Source organism: Penicillium malachiteum (genome assembly GCF_028827825.1).
Source record: "Penicillium malachiteum strain IBT 17515 chromosome Unknown utg000005l:1.0-9002435.0:326005.0-9005861.0, whole genome shotgun sequence".
NCBI lineage: Eukaryota > Fungi > Ascomycota > Eurotiomycetes > Eurotiales > Aspergillaceae > Penicillium > Penicillium malachiteum.
The window spans coordinates 6701233-6722370 of NW_026643099.1; the positions used below are offsets into that span (position 1 = coordinate 6701233).

At 46.6% G+C, this 21138-nt stretch overlaps 3 protein-coding genes across 3 annotated transcripts; 1 reads left to right on the forward strand and 2 right to left on the reverse strand.

Annotated features, from left to right (window-relative positions):
- Window positions 1–1372: 1372 nt before the first annotated feature.
- On the reverse strand, window positions 1373–3631 carry N7483_012486 (Zn(II)2Cys6 transcription factor; the record flags this gene model as incomplete). Its single annotated transcript, XM_057095913.1, has 1 exon — window positions 1373–3631. One exon carries the CDS (start codon window positions 3629–3631, stop codon window positions 1373–1375), a length of 2259 nt encoding a protein of 752 aa, XP_056941884.1.
- A 9321-nt stretch (window positions 3632–12952) lies between these two features.
- Window positions 12953–15209, reverse strand: N7483_012487 (uncharacterized protein; the record flags this gene model as incomplete). Its single annotated transcript, XM_057095914.1, has 5 exons — window positions 12953–13869; window positions 13942–14118; window positions 14193–14330; window positions 14383–14578; window positions 14631–15209. 5 exons carry the CDS (start codon window positions 15207–15209, stop codon window positions 12953–12955), a joined length of 2007 nt encoding a protein of 668 aa, XP_056941885.1.
- A 437-nt stretch (window positions 15210–15646) lies between these two features.
- On the forward strand, window positions 15647–20048 carry N7483_012488 (uncharacterized protein; the record flags this gene model as incomplete). Its single annotated transcript, XM_057095915.1, has 7 exons — window positions 15647–15675; window positions 15735–18259; window positions 18320–18559; window positions 18615–18674; window positions 18736–18783; window positions 18839–18994; window positions 19051–20048. 7 exons carry the CDS (start codon window positions 15647–15649, stop codon window positions 20046–20048), a joined length of 4056 nt encoding a protein of 1351 aa, XP_056941886.1.
- Window positions 20049–21138: the final 1090 nt, after the last annotated feature.

A 21138-nucleotide genomic window follows, 5' to 3' on the forward strand; every position in this document is an offset into this window, starting at 1 on the left:
CCAGATCCAGCTTAGAAAGCCCCAAACACGGAACCCAGTCCCAAAAGATCGTCTTCCTGGAGCAATGGTAGGTGGAGTCATGTTCGCGGTGACAATATTCTGGTTCGCTTGGACAGCGGAATACAGCTCAGTTCACTGGGCTGTCCCCGAAAGTAGCAGGCACCTTCCTCTCAACCTCAATTCTCCTCATCTTTGTCTGTTTCATCAACTATATCATGGACTCATATCTGATGTATGCGGCATCGGCTATGGCAGCAAAAACCGTCCTGCAATCGGCCTGAGCCGCTGCTTCGCCACTCTTCACTCACTATATGTTCAACGCTCTCGGTGTGGGCTGGGCTGGGTCGCTTATTGGAGAAATAGGTGTGCTTCTAATACCCATTCCATTTGTCTTCTACACGTATGGTGGCACACTTCGAGTTCGGTCTAAGTTTTCCTCAAATGACGAGATGTCACATCCACTCACTGATGAAGAGAAAGCCGTGCATGGCCAATCCTCAAGTCCTATATTCGAGGAAGGGAAACTTGAACGAAGGAACTTCTTTGATTGGCTGGAGGTGCAAGGGGTATTGTACTTGGTCTGGTCTACTGTGATATATTTTGTATGTATGTGTATGAATTCCAATGTTTATTTGGAGCGAGCTTGGGATTCGTGAAGATAGATGATAGCTAGATAATACATCCATAGAATGAGCAGCTTTCAGCGATGGATTGGAATGAGGAATGGATTGCTTCAGGGCCCATTGATGCATTTTGCATCTGCCCAAACACTATGGGTGCGTACGTGAATCCCTTCAGAGCTGGCTGATCCATCCTATGGAGAACCTTGGAATTGATCTTTGACAGAGAATTCGTGGATCTAATCTTGGAACCCTGTCAACTCTGTCAAGGTTTGCTTTGAAAATGCGAATCCCCCAGTTTTGGACCATGGGCATTAATAAAGTGGGGCGTACCTGTAAGGGGAATAAAGAAATATTGGATGTCTCTCAAAAGATCCAAATATGAACGTTCGATCATTAATTGACCTTGCGAATCACTCAGGCGAGTGCGCCGCAATATATCTCATCTATTCAAGCCCTTTCAATCTAGAATTTAGCTCATGCGTATACCTAGTAGGTATTGAATTCCGTATCCTGCATCACCAAAATCTTTCCGCAGTGATGGCACTGCAAGTTATATGAAACAATTTCATTTCGTACTGGTGCTCCCTTGCGAAAAAGGAAAGGAAGGAAGATTCCGCCTATAGGCCTCGATTCACCCTTTCTGGATGGGGAGAGGATGGGGTGCTCGGTCAATCACACACTTAATTCGTTGTCAAATGATACAGTCACTGGATCGAGATTTGAAGTTTAAATTCGTGAGGCAGACGGTCCTAAGGGTGGGAAGAACATTCCACGGTGGATATCGTAGGATGGAGAGTTGTGTCCAGGGCGGATGGGCACGATTGCCTCTCAAGCAGGGATGTGAAAATATCCCAGCCCATCACATCTTCATTAGGGGCCGTAGCTGGCCCTTGAGCCGACATGCTCTGCAGGCTACTGACAAGTGAATTTATGACGTTCTTTACAGAGCGAGCACTGAGGGAGGTGGAAGAGAAGGATTCGATAACAGCCTGAGCACGCTTGAGAGATTCAAGAGCACGCGGCACCTCGAAGCTCAGTGTCTTTGCATACACATAAGCCATAATTGTCAAGGTCGCGTTCCAAAGTGGCTGTAAGACCTCTGACCACCCGTATAGGAGTTCAGAGGTGGAGCATATGGTAAACACTTTATCGACAACCATGATTGAGTGATGTAAAGCACTACTCATATGTAGTTCGGTCTGTGGTTGTCGGGTGTCAAGCGGGGTCGCCACACCATTCGGAACGCTGGAGTGCGTGTAGCGAATACATATGAACGGGCGCTGGATGAGATTATACGTGTTGTGATAGTGGAGCTCTAAGAGCACTCTTTGCCTCTGGAGCCAGACCGGTAGTGAAGGATCGGGAACAAAGTCAAGAACTTCGGGGTCAACGAACCCCCTCCCTCCTTGTGCTAGTCGCACTTCTGAGGGTAGGTGATCGTGCCAGATCTCAAGCCTTTGAAGAGTGGAGGAAAGTTTCAGGGCGTGTTGTTCCAAAGCGGCTGGACTACCTGTGTCGTCTTCATCCAAGTCTGCAGCCAAAAAGCACGCGGCAATGTCGGCTACGATGAGGGCGAGGTTCATCAAGCAAGTGGTGTATATGTAAGGGCTCACGCTCTCCTCCAGATGGCCGGGGCAGGAAATGTAACGATTGAGAGCATCCTCAGTGGGGAGTGGGCATTTTACCAAACTCTCCTGACTGGCGGTCGGCATGTCAAGCTGCAATGAGCACTGGAGGTCAAGACAAAAAAGCATCCACCACAGCTGCATGTGCGCAGTCTTTTCACATTCCGGTAAATGGCTTGGGGGTGGTCGACTGAGCTTTGCAATGTACGCTTTGCGTATGGTTATGCCCAGGAGGCTGTATGAGTCTCGAAAGGCATTGCCTTTCATCAGGTATACTATCATTAAACTATGGCATCGTAGGATATCGAGTGTTACCTGTGTGTTTGCCCTCATGCATTCACGGCAACGATCGAAATATTCGAAGCCAGGCCAGCCGGCTTCCGTTGAGGGTTGCTGGGCTCCTAATATGCGCCCGGCGAGGCCAGTAGTATGACTGTGTTGTATGCCCAGAGCGAGCATGGAGTCCACCAGGGCGTGTCCTGCCGAATATTTGTCGGATATCGTTGGTGGCGATAAGGAATCAAGCTCCGCAAACTGCATCTCATTCATGATGAAGAGAAGGGGGTGACATGTGTCCCAGAACAATCTAAGGTAATAACTTCGTTGAGTCCTTAATAATGGGTTAGACGAAAGGAGGCAAATCCCCGAAGGAACCGCGGAATATGGAAGCTGGTGGAAGAGGCAACCAGCAGAGGCGGACGAAGATGAGGGCGCCGGTTGCCCGCTATCAAAGAATCCATGGAGATGAGCGACATTGAAAATCTCATCTGGGACGGTCTCTGGTGGGGTATTGGTCGCCCATAAACTCTGCTGTGGGCTGGTTGTGCTAGCGGGAGGGACATGTGGGCTGGTCTGATTGGTGTGTGCGGTAGAGCCGCTGGCGTTGTTGAGATCATGATATTGGAAGGGAGTGCCAGTAGGCGAAGGGAATGAAAACGTTTGATGGGCTACGGACTCTGGTACCGGCCGCGCATGGCCACCATTACTGTTATCTACCTGGGTTGAGCGGGGTGGGCCATAGGAAACAATGCATTCGGCCTTGATGCTCGAGCACTGTGTGCAAGGCTTCTGCTCATCACACTTGGTCCGATGTATACGACAGCGATCACAGGCTCTGGCAGCCTTTTGTCGTTTTGCCAAGGAGAGGACTTTGTGATCCGGGCTAGCAACATATCCGGAGTTACGACTCTCTTGATGGGTTTTGTTGGTGGAGCGAGCCAACTCCGACCCCGAGCCTTTGGCCCGGCCACGCGCCTTTGCAGGCGTTGCAGAAAATCGGGAAAACATGGAAGGCTTTACCAGGGGCGTTGGCGACACAATGATCTCATAGGTTTCACCACATGTGAAGAAAGAAAGCCCTTGGATCTGATAGCATAGGTACATGCAAGAATTTGGGGGCCCTGCAGGAGCGATTCTGCGTGATAGAAGCATTATTGGTGCTGTGGAAAAAAGGCTGAGGGGGAGATGGATAATGTCAGGCTGACAAATTCACATGTGCATCAACTACAATTTAAATCTTCCATTAATTACTGCCCAGGTGTGAGTTGAAATCAAGTGTCATATAACATTTTTCTAAGATCTATGTAGCGCTATGTTCAAGAGCTTCACCGTCACGGTGTCATGAATAGTATATCATATCTCGGAGGCCTGTCTGCAGAATATGTGTTTCAACGAATGTCCAATGCAAATATGTTGTTGCCGATCCCCGGGGCCCACTTATTTTTTGGTGGGGCCTCATCAGGCCGAGATATATCATATTACTGTTTGTCCATATTTATGCCAGGTGACAACTTGAATCACCTGGGCAATGGCCTAAAGAAGAAGCACTGTCAATGAAGGAGAAATAATCTGGGATGGAAATGAAATACATGAAAGGGGATCTACCTAGGCAGTGCTTGGTGGCTTACAGATCCAGTCTGTTGTAGACTCGGAGTTGGATAATCTCTTCCCTGCCTCTTCAGTGAACGCTCAAGTGCTGTTACGGCTGTCGTCAAAAAGTCCAAAAAATTACTCGGTCCAGGTCCTTTTAGTCAGTAATCTGAGGAATTCGAATTCCACTTGATTCATTCCACCGTGAGAAACATCAAGACGAATAATCACGGACTCTTTACTTATCGAAGATCTTCTGCCACTATCTCGAAGCATTTGAGCTCAATCGAATGGACTGTCGACTTGCGACCTCGTCACTCCAAGCGGTCAAAATATCAACTCTGTCTCTGAAGTGTTCCTAATTGATAGTACCAGGCCAATTGGAACTACTCGAGGCCAAGTGGACTCCCTGGCTCGTTGCCACTCTTTGAATCCTGCAGCCCATTGGCAAACACCCTTGAATAAGCCTCACTCGCTCAACTCCGCATCCGCATACCATTCAGCGCCTTTCAAGGTACCCATCAATCTGTCAATCTGGATCAAATAAATTGAAATGTATCGACTAAGAATTCAAAGCTTCTTTCTCTTGTCATGGCAGTGCAGAAATGCCTAAAGAATCCTAACAATTTGCCGAGAGTCGGCCTCCCCTTGATCCGGCCGTGCATTTCTCTTCCAGCCCACTCCAATATTGAAAGCCCTGCATGTTTCAATGTCCGGAGGGAAGACCGCCTATAAATGAAAAGCGACAAACCTGGCAAGAAGAGGCATGTTTTAGTGATTAGTTTGTACGCCAGTGAGATCTTCATTCTAGCAACGGCTAAGGACTGGTAGGAAAGAAGCAGCTTGCGACCATAGACAGCCTCCGTGCGTCGAAGAATCCTCCGTTGAGCTAGGTTGTTATTGAGCTTTTCAAAACCCATGATATTTCCTCATAGTTTAACGTCGGGTCATACTTGGTACCCATTGTAGCTTAGTGCAAATCTAAAGGAGACGAAGACAGAAGACCAAAATTGACCTGACCTTTGCGGAGAGAGGCTGAGAAAGCGAAAATGCTCCTTTTGCTGCATGGTCTGACTTCAAGTTTAGGTGAAGAATATTCTGGTGGCTGAAGATTTGCCGAGACTATCCTGAAGAGGCCTGAATACGAAACCTTGGAGCTCTTGAGCTCTAGGTAACCAACACCTTATAATTGCTGTTGCATGTTGTATGTTTCTTTTTAGGTTTGATGGGAAGTCGTCTCCTGCCACCTTAATACTCAAACCTTCACCTGAATGCCCTGAACACCACTAAGTATTTTGCACCCTGAACCTCACGAGGTTCTGCATGTGCCAGAACCGCTGATATAGTCTTCCCCTCCTATACTAATGTCTTCTCGGTAGGTACGTTATTGCTCTCACAGCGATCTGGTCTGGGATGGGCCACCCTTCGCTTCCGCGTGCATATCCAATTATAAAGTATGTATTGAACTCTTCCAAATCTCCCCGTTTCATATATATTATTAACTCTCTTGATCTACCTCCTTCCGCTTAAAAATATTTACGAAATACGATCCCTAGTAAGTAATAATCTTCTGTTATGTGACACCGTGACGTGTTCGGGTACGCTAACCAACATAGCCAAAACATTTGAGCGCTGCTAGTTGGACACCCCAAGAATGCTAAAAGGACACCCTTCGCTTGATTGGGCTTAGCGTATACACCTCTATACATGTCTCGCTGCCACCAATGTAATTACTCGGCCACACCAATAGCATCCATTTCTGACCACTCCTCCTTAGCTAATATCTTACCGTCGCTAACAATAGCTCTTCTATAGCCTATGATTTTATAAATAAGCCTACTTTCAATGACCCTTGTAGTATAACCGAAGCATTAGCCTAAGCCAGTACATTTTCAAATCTACACAATATTCTCTAAACATACCTATTAAGGTAAAAAGGAATAGGCAAGCCCTGAAGACTAACATTTTCAAGTTCTCCAGCTACTTAATTTCTATTCACAAAGGCTATAATATCCTAAATGAATTTCCCCTTAGCTTCCTAATCTCAAGCTGCTATTTCCTTTAGTTAATTTTACTTTATCAATTAATAACGGCAAGGTAGAAGGTAGAGGTCGTAGATGAGGAGTCCGTGGATATTGATGTGACTGATTAATTACATTGGCGGCACCTGGGCAGCGAGATGTGTACGGAGGTGTATACGCTAAGCCTAATTAAGCGAAGGGTGTCCTTTTAGTATTCTTGGGGTGTCCAAATAGCAGCGCTCAAACATTTGAACATTGAAGACTCGGACCTCTTAAATTCAATATACAGTACAAGAACCGTCCACGGGTCGCTTGGCCGTTATTTGAAAACCTCAAATCTGGCAAAGTATAATTTGGCTGGGGGCTCTGACACCTTTCATTGATCTACAAAACCGGTCCTAAAAGTTGAACAATTGATTGTGTAAAAGATCAACTTTCATGCATTTAGTGACTAGTAGTTTGATCTCTGCCTATATCTACCTTTTCAGTAATCGCAACTTAATCTGCCAGCAACTGAACGGAGTTTTCGGATAATTTGGAACATGAACCTTCCAACATTAGTGTTCTAACCTTGGAACTATCCACATGTGCATGTCACTACAGAGTACATACGTCAGGTATGCGTCTTCAACATCCATGGATTCCACCTGGACACCCTTTTATTAAAATCCATATCGCCCGGTCGAACCAGACTCAACAACCTCGAGTGCTCTTAGCCTACATATCAAGCCACAGATTATCCAAAATGCCATTCCTCCCAGTCTCTTCCATCTTCTCATCGTTGAAATCCCGACTGCGGAGCAATTTTACCCCAGCTGAGATAGCTAATCAGAATACATCAGTTGGGCTCCCTCCCGAGCTATTGTCATTGATAGCTGGCCTTCTATCTTGGGTGGATGTGATTTGCATTTCACTCTGCAGCCGCCGACTCTTTGCTACTCTTTACCTTCGAAACGATCCCAGTCTCCCATTAGGAAATGAAAAGCTTTCTCTTCTAATCCGATTGGAACGAGACTCACCGTGCTACTTTACTTGCTACTTCTGTCATATCCTTCATAAGTATGATACTTCAAAAGGCTACGCTTCTGGCCTGGCATGTGGGGTATGTTGCACTGTGCAATGCTCCAAGACTCCAAGATGGCATCAGGATCGTTCATTGCAATTCATAGCACATGGCTCTTTCTCCCTTCATGACCCTTTTGGATTGTTTTTCTTTCATCTTCAACTTGCTATGAAGAGATTCTATTATGGCCCGCAATTTGGTATTAGCACGGATGATATCACCCACACCGAAGTTGAACTCCACCACTTAGGATCACCTAAGCCTCGATTTGCTTTGCTTTGGTCGCTTGACGCGAATATATTCACCTGGCCCCCGAGTCTTGTTATAAGGATTCAACAAATTATGTTTGCTCAACGTAGTAAGCGCTATTTGATGTACTTCAGCCCAAGGATATCACAAAAGAGCCGCTTATTTGACATGATGCACATTTGCCAGCATACCTCAAGAGAGGAGTTTGCCAATATTGTGAACCCTATTGTGCGGGCTCACCGTGATGGAGAGACAGCTCCTTCTTCCTCTTACACTTATGTGTCCGACGGGTGCGAGACTCATTTTCGTATTGAAATTTGTGACTGCCAAACAGATCTGGCTCTGATAATGACAAAATGGATCAACCTAGGACCTGGTTTTAGTCCCGACGATCCTCAATGGAAGTTACATTGTGAAGAATCCAAAGCTAAAGAAACCGGTAAACCCAACATGCACGATGGGAAGGCTAGTGCACGAACCAGTTTTGAAAACTCATCGCTACATATACTGCGGTCTTGTAACCTTTCATACCTTAGGAATCAGCGATATAAGGAGCTTATGTGCCAAGATCACCTTAATAAGAATCTTTGGTGTAAACCGAAAAAGCCAAGTCACTGGTGGGAGATATAGAGTACGGGTTTAGAGATGGATCTTGTCTGTTTTGGCTCCCTTGCTATTCCCTTGGAGTAGTCCCTGTTGCTGCTGGGTAACCGTTGGAAAATTTAGCGATTTGGTGAAGGGTGAGGAAGGAAACTTCTACTTGCCGATAGCTGGAAAGGTAACCAATGCGGTGGTCTGAACTATGTCTACTGGGGATACAGACGTCGGAACACTCCGCGCTGAAGCGCACCCGTAGCTCTCGCCAGGATGTTCTCCGATTGAGGCTGGCTGGTTTGATTTTAAGTCGTCTGGGCCGTAGTGAATCTTGTGGTCCTCCGGTTGGAAATCATCCGACATGTCAATATGATCTTCTCTCTTCTCCCCTCTTTGGCCGGTGGATTCGGGGCGTGTGGGCTAAGTGGATATTAACTATAAGTCCTAGATGTTGGGACCGTTGCTGCGAGTCTCCCAGCTGGAGGTTTACGTCTGAAGTCGTTCAATTAGCTTGATAGTTCAGTGATACGGCGTTCGACTACGCTCGGCTTCTGCTTATATTCGAATTCTAGACCTTTCAGAAATGCCGTGTTGATTTTTGTTGATTGCTTTTGAGCCTGAATTAATACAGTTTTGCTCATTTTAGAAATTACCTGTCTCTGTTCGTGGTTCTGTTTGCCCACGGTACGTGTCTCCCAGGAAGGTTCCTCGGTGCTCGAGATCTGCTGTTCCCGAGGTCGCTAGCGTCCAACCTTTTCTTGAGAGTTTCAAATCAATGAGTCTCTTTTGCAACTTCTTGAATTTAGATTTACCGTACCCCAAGTCGGGCCGTTTCAGACTTGATTTCACAGATTTCTTGAAGTTTGGTTTTCTTTGTACACTCACGTTGATGTTATCCCATAGCCATCTTGCTACTTCTGTTGACAGTATCATTCAGTCATCTGCCTTCATTGATCCCTTTACCTCGGCGCAGGGTGGGCCTTTGTTGATGAGTTTTAGGAGATCGTCCTTGGCCGGTGTACCACGCAGGTGTTTATCCCATTCGCCGAATTGTTCTGCCTTCTGTAGAGTGAGCTTCAGTTTTATCAGGGTAAAAATTGTTTTCTGTAAGCGGTTGGCCTGTGCGCGATTATCCTTTTGCTTTAAGATTTGCGCGCCTAGCCTTCAAGGTCGATGTTGTTTTGACTTTTCGTAGCCATTGCGGATATCCGAATCCTAGCCGAGTTAATTGCCGTTGATGGTTTGGAGTATTGAGAGTTCTGTTGGTGGTTGTCGAAGTAAAATAGGCCTGTCTGTGGCCCTTGGAGTGAAGTGAGCCTGTTGCCTATTTGATAATGTTGAGTGAAGGCCTTTCTTCTTGAAGTGAGAGTTTTCTCTCTCGAGTTGGCTCGACGCGTAAATTTCCCCCAACAAACTGTTCACTACGAAGCTACCACCGCGAAAATGCTGATCTTCCGCGCCTTTCAATTTCTTTTCCTGTTCTGTTGCGTGAGTTAATATTGCTTAATACAAGATATCGCCTGTTTGGCCACGTAACCTACTGACAGTAAGGTGTTACGTAGTTCTTCGTTGTTGGGCTTACAGCCTCAAACCATGCACTAGACTCCCTTCAAGAGAAGCTCGGTGACTGGTATCGCCTGTGCCAGAAGAATGGTTTATTTTTGAGTGTGTATATCCCGATCAGTACAGCGCGGGCTTTATTCAATACCTAGGTATCAAGATACATAAACTAATAATATAATATCAGATAATACCTCTTCTCAATCGATTGGCACCTTAAGGTCTGAGCTGATTGACGTTATCAGCGGACTTCCATACATTTGTTTTGATATCAAAACTTGGTATCGTAAGTCATAGGTGCCTAAATGAACTCATTCTCAGGGGAAAGTGTGTGGTTCATCGAAAGCCGCAAGGATCTACTAGGTGTGGGATCGGTTAAACACACACTTGAACCTGAGGAATATTTGAAATTATTTGAGGAAACGAAGAATAACGGTGAGTTAGAGAAAAATGACTTGCCGTTACCATCTTGAGATGGGAGTTCTGAGAGTAAAACTCCAGCTAAAGGGTTTACCGAAGGTGTGCAGCTCACGAATGCAATCCTCCCATTCGTGGGCGTTCTCATTTCTTGCGTGGTATCATATTACATTTTCTCCGAAGCCTTAAGGAAAGCAAGATTACCAAGCGGGTTGAAGACAGATGTGATAGAAATGCACAGGAGATAAAGGATATCAGGGAGGATATGGTTAATTTTGTTAGGAAGGAGGAATTGACCTCCGCCTTAGCTACCATGCGGGAGGTCTGGGGGTTTTCAAGATGCCCCCAAAATAGTGTAAAAATGATTTTGAGAATTAAATATTAGTTAGGTAGTTTTTTAATAAAAAATCATGTTTGTGTAATTTACTAGGTAGGATATTTCTTTATAAAATATATCTTGGAATTATTAACTTATATTATAATAAAAAACTATCTTTTGTAATACAGTATGTTGGAAGAACAAAATACTATGTTGATCTCTAGGGCTCTAATATGATGGTTGATACGTGTAGTCTATATCAAATTCTGTACTGGTTAGAGTCTGTGTTGTAGTCTGTATTGTAGTCTGTATTGTAGTCTGTATTGTAGTCTGTATTGTAGTCTGTGTTGTTACCTGTGGAATTGCCTATGTTGACTTCCCTGTGTTGAATTGTCTGTGGAATTTCTTCTTGTGGAATATGTGGTCTGTATAAGATGTGACTTGGTGTGTGAAGCTGTTAAAATAATGTAGATGGTGTAGTTAGTAAAGTGTAGTTGTAGTGTTGTAAAATGTAGCTTGTAAAGCCTTTTAAATTGCAAATTGTAGCCTAGAAACTGTAGATTGTAGGTCTTGAGCTCAATACCCCTGTAGATCAAAAGAAAAAGAAAAAGATGTACTGTAAAGCACCTGAATAAGGAAGGAAGGTATGAAGTATGAAGCTATACAGATAAAAGTTACCAGACTGAAAGTTGGTCTGTATGAGGGTGTACTGGTTTTTTTCTCTCAAAACGTTTTGCGGTCCAAAACGTTTTCTCATCCAAAATATTTTAATCCTGCAATATATATTAGACCGCTAGAACCTTTTTAAATCCAAGATTATAAGACTGAGATTTCCATTTTTAAAATAATAATTTTTTTAAAAAGTATCTACACTGTGTTGGGGGCATTTGAAACCCCCCAGACCTCCCGCATGCTATGAAAGCTGATAAAACCGCGCGGGTAAAACCTTACGGTACTGCCCAACGAGGATAGAAGTTAGAGGTCAATTCAAATTTTGAAATGTTTTAAGGTAGTCATCCTGTCAGGTTTCTCTAATATTGATGCTCTAAATTATTGAAGTGGTTGCTGTAGCACTGGCCTCGAGCCTTGGAGGTATTACCCGTATACTAAGCATAGTCGAAGAATTCAGAATGTTTATCCATTAGGCCATGAACTGGCATCTGGAGAAAAGTAAAACCCCACCAGTATATGTAAACCTATGGACAAAGCAGCCAGGGATGACTCGGCAAAGCAATAGAATATTCTTTGAATTCAAACGTCCTTGCCGGGTAGCTCATCATAGAAACCTTGCATCTTCTTCTCCAAATGCGCGGACAAGCCGATCAAATGATGAAAAAGGGTGACCAGCAACTATGCTAGTCGGGGTTTAAAAAAATTGCCATCGGAGCAGGTCGGGCCAGTCCAATGAACGTGGGAGCGAACACCCAGATCGAAGGAAAAAGTCAATGGGACGAACGGGAAAACGACGAAGGACAGAAAATGAGAGAGGATAAACGTAGACGTAAACGGAAAAGGAACGAGGAAGGCGAACCGAAAGTCGAAAAGTCCAAAACCAAACCAAAATCCATCTCTCCCCCAAACCGAAGACACATCGATCCTTTCAACCATACCGCGAAACCTGATTGACCTGAAGCACTCACTGAGAAACGCATCGAGAAGGTATGCCTGGGGCCCCCCCCACCAGACATTCTGAGCACGATTAGCGCGAGTCCAGGCACCCGCCACAGGAAACACTGCGACTGCGGATCCCAGCCTCGGGGGCGGAAGACGAATTATCAAAAAAAGATGTCGGATGATGAAGTGTCGAAGTGGAATGAAGTGTCGAAGTGGAATGAAGTGTCGAAGTGGAATGAAGTGTCCAGGTGGCATGATGAGGTGTCCAAGTGGGATGATGAAAGGTCGAAGTAGGGTGGTGAAAGAGTTGAAGAAGAAGAGGGGAGGGAGGGTGTTTAAATACCTGGCCTGCGGACGCGTCAGATCAACAATCCAAATTAGGCATAGCGGTGATTCGGATGCAGTGAGAGCAAACAAAATGCATTTTATATGTTTCTCTCTATCAAAATTCTGGGATCGTTCTTTACTTGCTATGGACCAATCAGAACACAGGATCAATTCTGGACCTCTCGCTAGACTGGAAAGGGATTAGCGCCTGTTCCCCGGATCAACACGAATTCAACCAATCATGTCTAAGAATCAGAATCTGGATCAACACCATTTTAGCGAAGATCATGATCTGTGTCTCTCTGTATGTGTAGTAATGATCATAATCTCCTACTGCTCGCTCTAGCCGATCTCGAAATCAATGCCATATTATCGTTGATGGTACTCGTAGGTTTATCTGGTCATCATCATTATTCGAGTGCATGAATGGATCTTGACCAACAAAAATTAACTAGTATAGATACGCCTTTCTTGTTGGCGAGGAATAATTATAATCCGAGTGCTGGACGCTTGAAATGATCTCTGGTTCTACTACCACCCTGATATAGTGGAAAGGCAAGATAGCCCTGAACCATTTTCCCTCTCCTGCTCATAAACAAGCCTGCTCCTCGGATTGCATATCTGGACGGAGGGAGAAATAGTCAGGTACCGTCCAATCCGAAGACTGTTTTTCAATTCCAGCCTGATCTTCCTTCATTACCCTCTATAGTCTGCCCCAGTTCCCGGAAAACGCGTCCCTGACTAGCAACCAGTCCAGACCGAGGAAGGGCCGCGACATTGATTATCGACCCTTCATCCTCGAACGCCGCTCGTACAACAGTCACCCCCGGAGTACTAGTGAAAAGAAGCTTCAGAGGGATCGCCAAAGCTTCATCAACAAGGGCAATTAACCTGCCAAGTACAGGTAGAGCCTCGGCTGCAAACTCGTCCCTTTCCAACAGAGAGACCCCGTCAATGAGACAACAAACCGTCCGTGTCCCCGGTATCTGGCGGAGAAGCGTTGCTAACATTTCAAGCCAGTCATCCTGGGAAGCGGATGAATGATCCAACATCGGCACATATCTCATATCAAATTCATGTTGACGCAAGAGCTGATCGATCAGACTGCATATCATTGCATGTTCGTCCCCTGGGTGGCCATTTCCAGCGCGGTCTACCTGTATCCCTCCATGCCACGACAGAAATAAAAATCGGGGGTTTGCTTGCAGAGCCTGGGCGATAGTTTTACCAACGACCGAAAGTGGCGAGACACCCCGGATTGTTTTGCTTGGTCGGGGATCCCATTGAACTAACAGCTTGGCTGACTGGGGAACGATAATCCAATTTTTGAAGGGCGCTGTATGAATGACTCGTTCCGCTTGGGCCCGTTCCTTTTGTGAGAGACGTCCTTGAACAGCCGTAACTAGGGCAGTATCGGCCAGATCGACATCTCCCGTCTCGAGCATTCCTCTCCACATCTCCTGGTTCATCCATGATTGCTGGAAAGGGATTTGGGCCTGGGGCATGGGACTCGGCTCGCGGCTTGGCAGTAGATGGCCATTTCTTATCTTGAGGTAAGTGATTTCCTCCTGAGCGACATGCAATTGGTCTGGCAATATTATTAAATGGTTAGTCAGTGTGTTCTTTCTGTTTATGTTGGCCTGCAATGTTCCTAGCTTACAATCCCTCTCCTGCAGCTCCCAATGGATCTGCTCAACTTTCTTTTCCATGCGTTTATTCTGCTCCTCCACAAGGCGAGTGTGCTCTGAGAACATGTCCTTTATGGAGTTTATACCATCCAAAGTACTTTTAGATGCCTCCAAGATTTCTTTGTAGAATCCCTTCGTTTGCTCTGAATCTAATATCGAACCTCAGTATTATCATAATCCTGGGCCTTGCGCCTGAATGGAATGTTGAGACACATTGACTTACAAATAGCAAACTCATATATGTGCGACTTCGCAGCCTCCCGCATCAGATCGCCACTTTTGATATTTATTTCATTCAGACTTTGTCGAAGGTCTTGCTCGTATTGGCCGCCCATTAGTAGAGCTTTCCCCCCTCGCATGACTATTTGAAATTAGCATTTGTTAGCCCATTCGGTAGGGAGTGTCACTCATACACTCGTTGCTAATGAAGAAAGTGATTGCCTTTTCGACGGCCTCCAACGCCGACACTGTGAGGTCTAATGAAGCTGATTTAATATTATCATCTTTTGGAAATGTTCCCAGGAACAACTCAACATCGGAGAATAGATGAACCAGCCCGTCAAACCCTGCCAGCACTTGGTTGCGAACTTTTGCTGCCGTCTTCATAGCCTAAAGCCTACATGTCAATTACTGCGCCAGTGGAAGATTGGATTGACCTTACATCTAATACAATGACGACAGAGGCCAGGACAGGAGTGGAATATGGGTTGTTCGGGACCACGTTGGAGGCTATCTGAGCAGCCTCCGCGATAGGGATAATATGATCCGCAGCCTTTCGTCGCACTTTGCGAAACCATCGTACTGGACCACCTTCTTGCTGATATTTGTCCCTTGCGGCTTCAAGGACCTCACACACCATTTCCCAGTTCGTTCGATCGCGAATATTATAGGAGGCATTGGCTCGGTCATGCGGTGGAGTCGACTTTGCGATCATGGTGGCCATAGCAGAGGGAAACATTGCAGCCCATCGTGCCATCGCTTTTGTATCGGAAACTGCGGGACGTGGTGGTAACTCATACTCGTCCTGTTCTGAGTCTTTACCAGAGCCTTCCTTGGGCGGTTCAAGGCCCTCCGAGGACGTCAATAGCGGCCTGTTGGGCACATAGTTCTCTGTAGAAGGATCATAATGGTTTTGGTGGCCGGAGAACATTGCATGATGACTGGGAAGCCTGTTCTCAATGAAGTCAACAGGAGGCGGCTGCTTGCTTGGCCTTGGGATGCGAAGAGTCCAGTTTCCCATCTTCTGCAGTATATTGGTGATAAAGATGAGGAAGCAAAGTGAATGTTTCAAGGGTCGGGGGTAAAGGTATAAGGATTGGGCACAATGGATGTGGCTTCGATCAGGTGTTGGTACCTATACTCCTCCGAGTCGATCGATGTACTATTGGTGCTGTCAGCCCGGGTGCCAATGACTGAGGTATATTTTTAGAAGAACGCGGGAAGCCTACCCATCCATCGCCGTGCATGCATGTGTCAACCACATAACGAATCACCCTATCCCCAGCTGCCGGGCTGGATTAGGTTTGAGTATCTGTTCTTCCTCTCCAGCTACCAATACGAGCTACCGTAAATGAGGGGTTAGTTTCGCCCGGGTTTATATTCGCATGCAGCTAGTGATGCACATAAGCCGGATGACATCGGGAATGGATTGCTTCTTCTTCACCTCAGCCAGCCAATATGACACAATACGATATATTTCTGGAGGCGTTTTTCCATATACTCGTGGCTGCATCTGTATGGCTTATCTCCTACTTTGACACCTCAGCCCCAGAAACCACAATGAACGGGTTGACTATAAGAGGGATGCGCTCGGTCTGATCGTCTCGGTCGGTACAGGACCATCACCGTTCTTGATTCTATCGATCGCCACTAGCGAGGAATTTAGTTCTGATTATCACCACGGGACCCCAAATATCATGGTGGAGTCAGTCGATGCGACTCCGGAGACGGAGCAGTCTGTTATCTTTGACTCTAGCACTCAGCCGGGGGAGCTCACCCCACCTACCCCAATTCGAATGGGGAAGCTTGCTTCGAGACAGGAAGAGCCATCGGAGGAAATTCCAGTTCTTGATGAGATAAACTTCCTGAAAATGCGAATTGAAGAACTCGCCGCTGGTGTCCAGGTCGCCGCAGAGCAGACTCCATTACCGATGGGAGGCTCTGACAGTAATGTGGATCCGCCGCCTCCAGGCTCGTCAGAGTGGGCAAAATACCAGAAATCTATCAACGCAATTTATCAGAGGCGAAAAGAGTGGGAGAATACAGAGGGTCCGGGATGGTGGGACATGTACCGATCGCGAAACAGATTTGTCCGAAGACAGAGAGAGGATGGGCCATGGGATTGGGCTTACAGAATTTCTGCAAGTAATGACTATTCTCGAAGATTCCCACCTGAAGTCTACAACGGGATTGCGGATATTCCGTCGGGAGGAGCCCCTCCAGATGATTATGACTGTCTCATTGATTATGGAAATCGACGTGAGAGACTGCGCAAGAACTTCGAGTGGGAAATGGATCGTCTATACCTCGTGGAGGAGATTGAGATACGTCGGAGGGAACGGGAGGAAGAGCAAAAAAACGAGAAAGAAAGAATAGAGCTACTGAGCAAGGTACGGAAGGAAGAAGAGAGCAAACGTGCAGAAGAGAATAAAGGTGGAGACGAGACCTGCGCCCAAGTTGAAGAATCGTGTGAGCCAGTAGAGAAGGAAGAGATCAAAGAGGTTCTACCTGAGCCAGATCTTCGACGTCTTGACTGGTATGCCTTCTCACGGACCGCTGTCGGGGTATTGGAGTGCTGCAATATTCATGTCCTCATTGGAGATCCAGTCGTGCAAGACGATATGCTCCCTGCTTATGGTGCTTGGTATGGCTATCCCGGCCGACCAGTGCGGAAGCCCAAAAAGACACAGGAGAGCGCACCGATATTGGTCACAGCCCCCGAAGAGGCGCAACTCCCAGAGAGAATTCGAATTCAGTCTGCTATACTGATGAAAGTTCTAACAAAGATCCTTGGCAATGATGCCGATCCATTGAGCTCATATGATACGTCGGGAGTTGTCTTCCTCCGTCCTTTCAAGGCGTTAATATATTCCGAGCGGGCGATACGGGACTGGTGTGCGGCGCTGGATAAAAAGTTCTCCATGCCGTTGCCTATCACTGCGGAAGAGGCTGTAAACCCCAGCACCGAGGCTCTACCCGCAGGATCCACTCCCGAAGAAGCAGCTGCGACCAGCCCACTAGCCAGTCCAGATAATCAGGAGGAGCTAGAGGTGGAGGTCGAAGATGGGAAAGAGGAGGAACAAAATGATGATGCGGATGATGTCACTAAATCTCCAGAGGCATTGAAGCATCTGCAGTGCTTGGTAAAATTTATGGATACCACCACTTCCCCGAGGCGGGCTCATTTGGAGAATCCACAATCTCGAAAGATTTTCTTCTCCGACCTATGGCTTCTCTTCCGCCCAGGAATGGAGGTTATTGGGAGTGACGGAAAGCAGGCATACCGCGTTGTCCATGTTACCAGCGCCCGACATGCGGTCTTGCCTACCTGGAAACGATACCGGTCCTCTGGTGATAAGCGTCAAAAGGCAGCCTTCAGCATCACTTGTGTGTACATCGACTTTGACGGAAAGTCTTTTGGGCCTATATCACGAGTTTTTGAATTTAAACGGTTCGATGGACAGCGGGATATCGCTGCATTAGAGGTTTACCCTCTTCGTTTTCATCCGCTAAGACGAACGGATTTCTCCGAATCCGAGTGGACGAAAGTTGAGTCTTTAAGTCTAACAAATCGTACCGCTCGCTATCGCGAGCAGTTGATTTCTCGAGGCCGCAAGTTTCTATCAGTCGCAGGCGTGAGACACATGTACTATGCAGGACCAACTGTTGGGGTACGTGACGAGGTAGAGAGCCAGGTGGTGGTTGACTTTGAGACAGCCTTCTCCGTTGAAGATGCAGAACAACAAGAATGGAAACCCAAGCTGGAGTTGCTGATTGGAAACCCAACAAACCAGTCGGATGGAGACGATGATGAGCGATGTGAAGCCATCTGCTGCCAGGGTGATTATGTACACTATGATGGCTATGTGGACACTAAACAACGGACCGAATACGTCAACGGCCTGCTTCCGAAAACAGATACCGGAGATGAGCAGCCGTCGATTGCCATAATCTCACGGTCTTTGAAAGACCTTCGAGCCGGCGCAGGTAATACGCTTGCTGTTTCGGAAGATGAGTTGGTCATTATGTCCTACCGGGTCTTCGGCTTTGTGTTGCGAACAAGAAAATGGGGTGAGCCAGTCGTGTGAATATAGCTCTTGGATATGCATTCCGATTGACACAATATTTTAGCGAAACTCGACCTGTCGTACTTGACAGAAATCCCACCTCCCAAAGTCACCCCCGGCGAGTTGGGCTTTGGGAGTGGTCATCAATGGGCTGATACCAAGGTGAAGCCTTCCACAACATTTGGCCGGCTTGTGTTAGACCAGAAACATAAGCATATGATCATCTCTCTTATCGCGCAACATTTTAGAGACAAAAAGACGACAACTGACCATAGGGAGCAGAGGGATATTGTTCGCGGCAAAGGTAATACTATCCAAACATCTATAACATATTTTCACACAGACTGATCGAGTACAAGGAAAGGGATTGATCTTGCTTCTTCATGGAGCCCCAGGCGTTGGGAAAACATCAACTGCTGGTTAGTCAGAACTTTGTCAAAATTTCTGCATTCGTGACTGATGGGACGATCCACATGATAGAGGGAGTCGCGGAACTCTTTCAAAAGCCGCTTTTCCAAATCACTTGCGGTAAGTGAAATTCGATCGGGATTTTTCCACAACGCAGAAACTGAGAATATTATAGGAGATCTAGGAACAACTGCCAGTGAGGTAGAGAAGGCCTTGGAGACCACCTTTGCCTTGGCCAATCGATGGGATTGCATTCTCTTGCTTGACGAGGCTGATGTCTTCCTTGCTCAACGAACCAAAGAGGACTTCCAGCGCAACGGTCTTGTTGCTGGTGAGTAGGGACTTTTAATCCTTGTTGCCAACTGGACGTCATTAATTGTCATATAGTGTTTTTGCGTGTAATGGAATACTATGCTGGTATTTTGTTTCTGACTACCAACCGAGTTGGTGACTTCGATGAAGCCTTTACATCTCGCATTCATGTCAGCCTGTACTATAAAGAGTTGAGCTCCGAGCAAACAGTGGAGATCTTCAAGTTGAACATGTCCATGATTGAAGAGCGATTCAGCACCAAGGGACGACGAATTGAAATCGATCAAATGCGGATTGGAAGTTTTGCAGAAAAGCACTACGCTCAGCACGAGAATGCGCGCTGGAACGGTCGCCAGATTCGCAACGCCTGCCAGACTGCACTAGCGCTAGCGGAATTCGAGGCACAGGGAAACAGCCACCAGGCCATTTTGCGACCGGATGCAGTCGTGACACTTTCCATGAGCCACTTCGAAACAGTACGCGATGCTTACCTTGAATTCACAGAATACATCAATAGCCTCTGGGGAGCCAATGCGTCACAGCGTGCTCAAGAGGACAAGGTCCGAGCGATCTGGCTTGATGAAAATGACAACATTGTGGGCACCCAAGGGTTGGATAAGAAGGCTCTTTTCCTGCATGCGATGCGTAAACAAGGGGGCGCAGGCCATTCTCCGCCGGTGGCTCCTCCATCGGTTGGAGTAAAATGGCCTGTCGCTTCGGAGCAGTACTATGATTACCCTCATGGACACACAAATACCGCTGGATCAGGCCAACTGGACCTGAACTTGACTGGCAGGCAAAGCCAGTGGAACAATGCCCCGGGACAGATGGGGCGTGGGAGAGCAGGAACGGGAGCTGGGCCGGAACTTCCTCACCATCCGCAGCCACAACGCCCTATGGGTAACGCAGGGGCTCATCCTGCGAGAACTGGGCAGCAGCACATTTACAGCGAGTATTATGGTGACTATGCCGATCCGGGGCCGAACGAAGAAGGGCCACAAGGATCCGGCATGCCACGGACTCATACGCCAGGCCCAAGAGGCGATTATGGGCCCGCGCCCGGACCATACTAGAATCCACTGAACACGATACACAAGCAATCCATGATATAACTTCATTTGGGATAGATTCAACATCATTCCATAGTACTTGACGACTTCTTTCACAGGACCATATGGTAGTAACCCAATATAATGTGTTTATTTGCATTGCTCGCCTTGGACTGGCACCTAGTCAAAGACATTTTTTGGGAGCTGGGAGACTCTAGATAGCGACGCAGAAGGATCAATGCATACTTCAAATGATGTTCAGTATGTATGGAAATTTTGTTCTTTACATCTCTAATTAGAGCTACTCATTACCAGAGCCCCAACCCGCGCTCTTCAGTGTCAATTCTCTACCGGGATAGAAATCGAGTTCAGGGAAATCACATTCAAAGTCATGAGATCAGATAGAGCGATCATGCTATGCAAAGAAGAAGAAAAAAAGAAAAACGATGTCCCTAATTCAACGATGCGTAGACATGTGAGTTTGAAAGAGTGGATGAGGATTTAAAATACGTCCTCGATGCGTGCGTCCAATTGTTCCGTCTTCGCTAGCAAGAGGGCGAATTGGGCATTCAGATCTCCCAAGATCCGTTCCCTCTCGTTCATTGACAATTGAATAGCGGTCGACACAGATACTGGTCCAGGCGCAAGGATTTCGATCAAAAACATGCAGAAAGGATTTTCCTCAGTTGCCAGTGACCATAAAGATCTTCGAGGAAGTATGAGTACGTAGGCAAACTGAGGAGGCATTCGGCCGCTAATGGAGAAATGGATGTGACAAAAACATAGAATTGTATTTGATGTCTGGAGCATATCATGAGGACATTACACCATGTTGAGATGGAGAATGATGCATCTATTGATACACAACTGAAGTGATATGCACACTTTAGGCAACAATTTCAAGGCGAAGCTTTCGTCGCAGAAGGGGAATAGCCCCAGGTGTTGCAAACCAGTAAAAAACATGGCACAAGAGCAAATCCTTAGCGTCGGCGGCTCTTTTATTTCCCAATTCTCGCTGCGTGGGCCTTTCAAGAAGTGGATCGCTGGGATTATGCGAGGCCAACTTTTTCCAGAAGAGTGAATTTCGGGCGCGCACCTCAGCGATCAAAATATC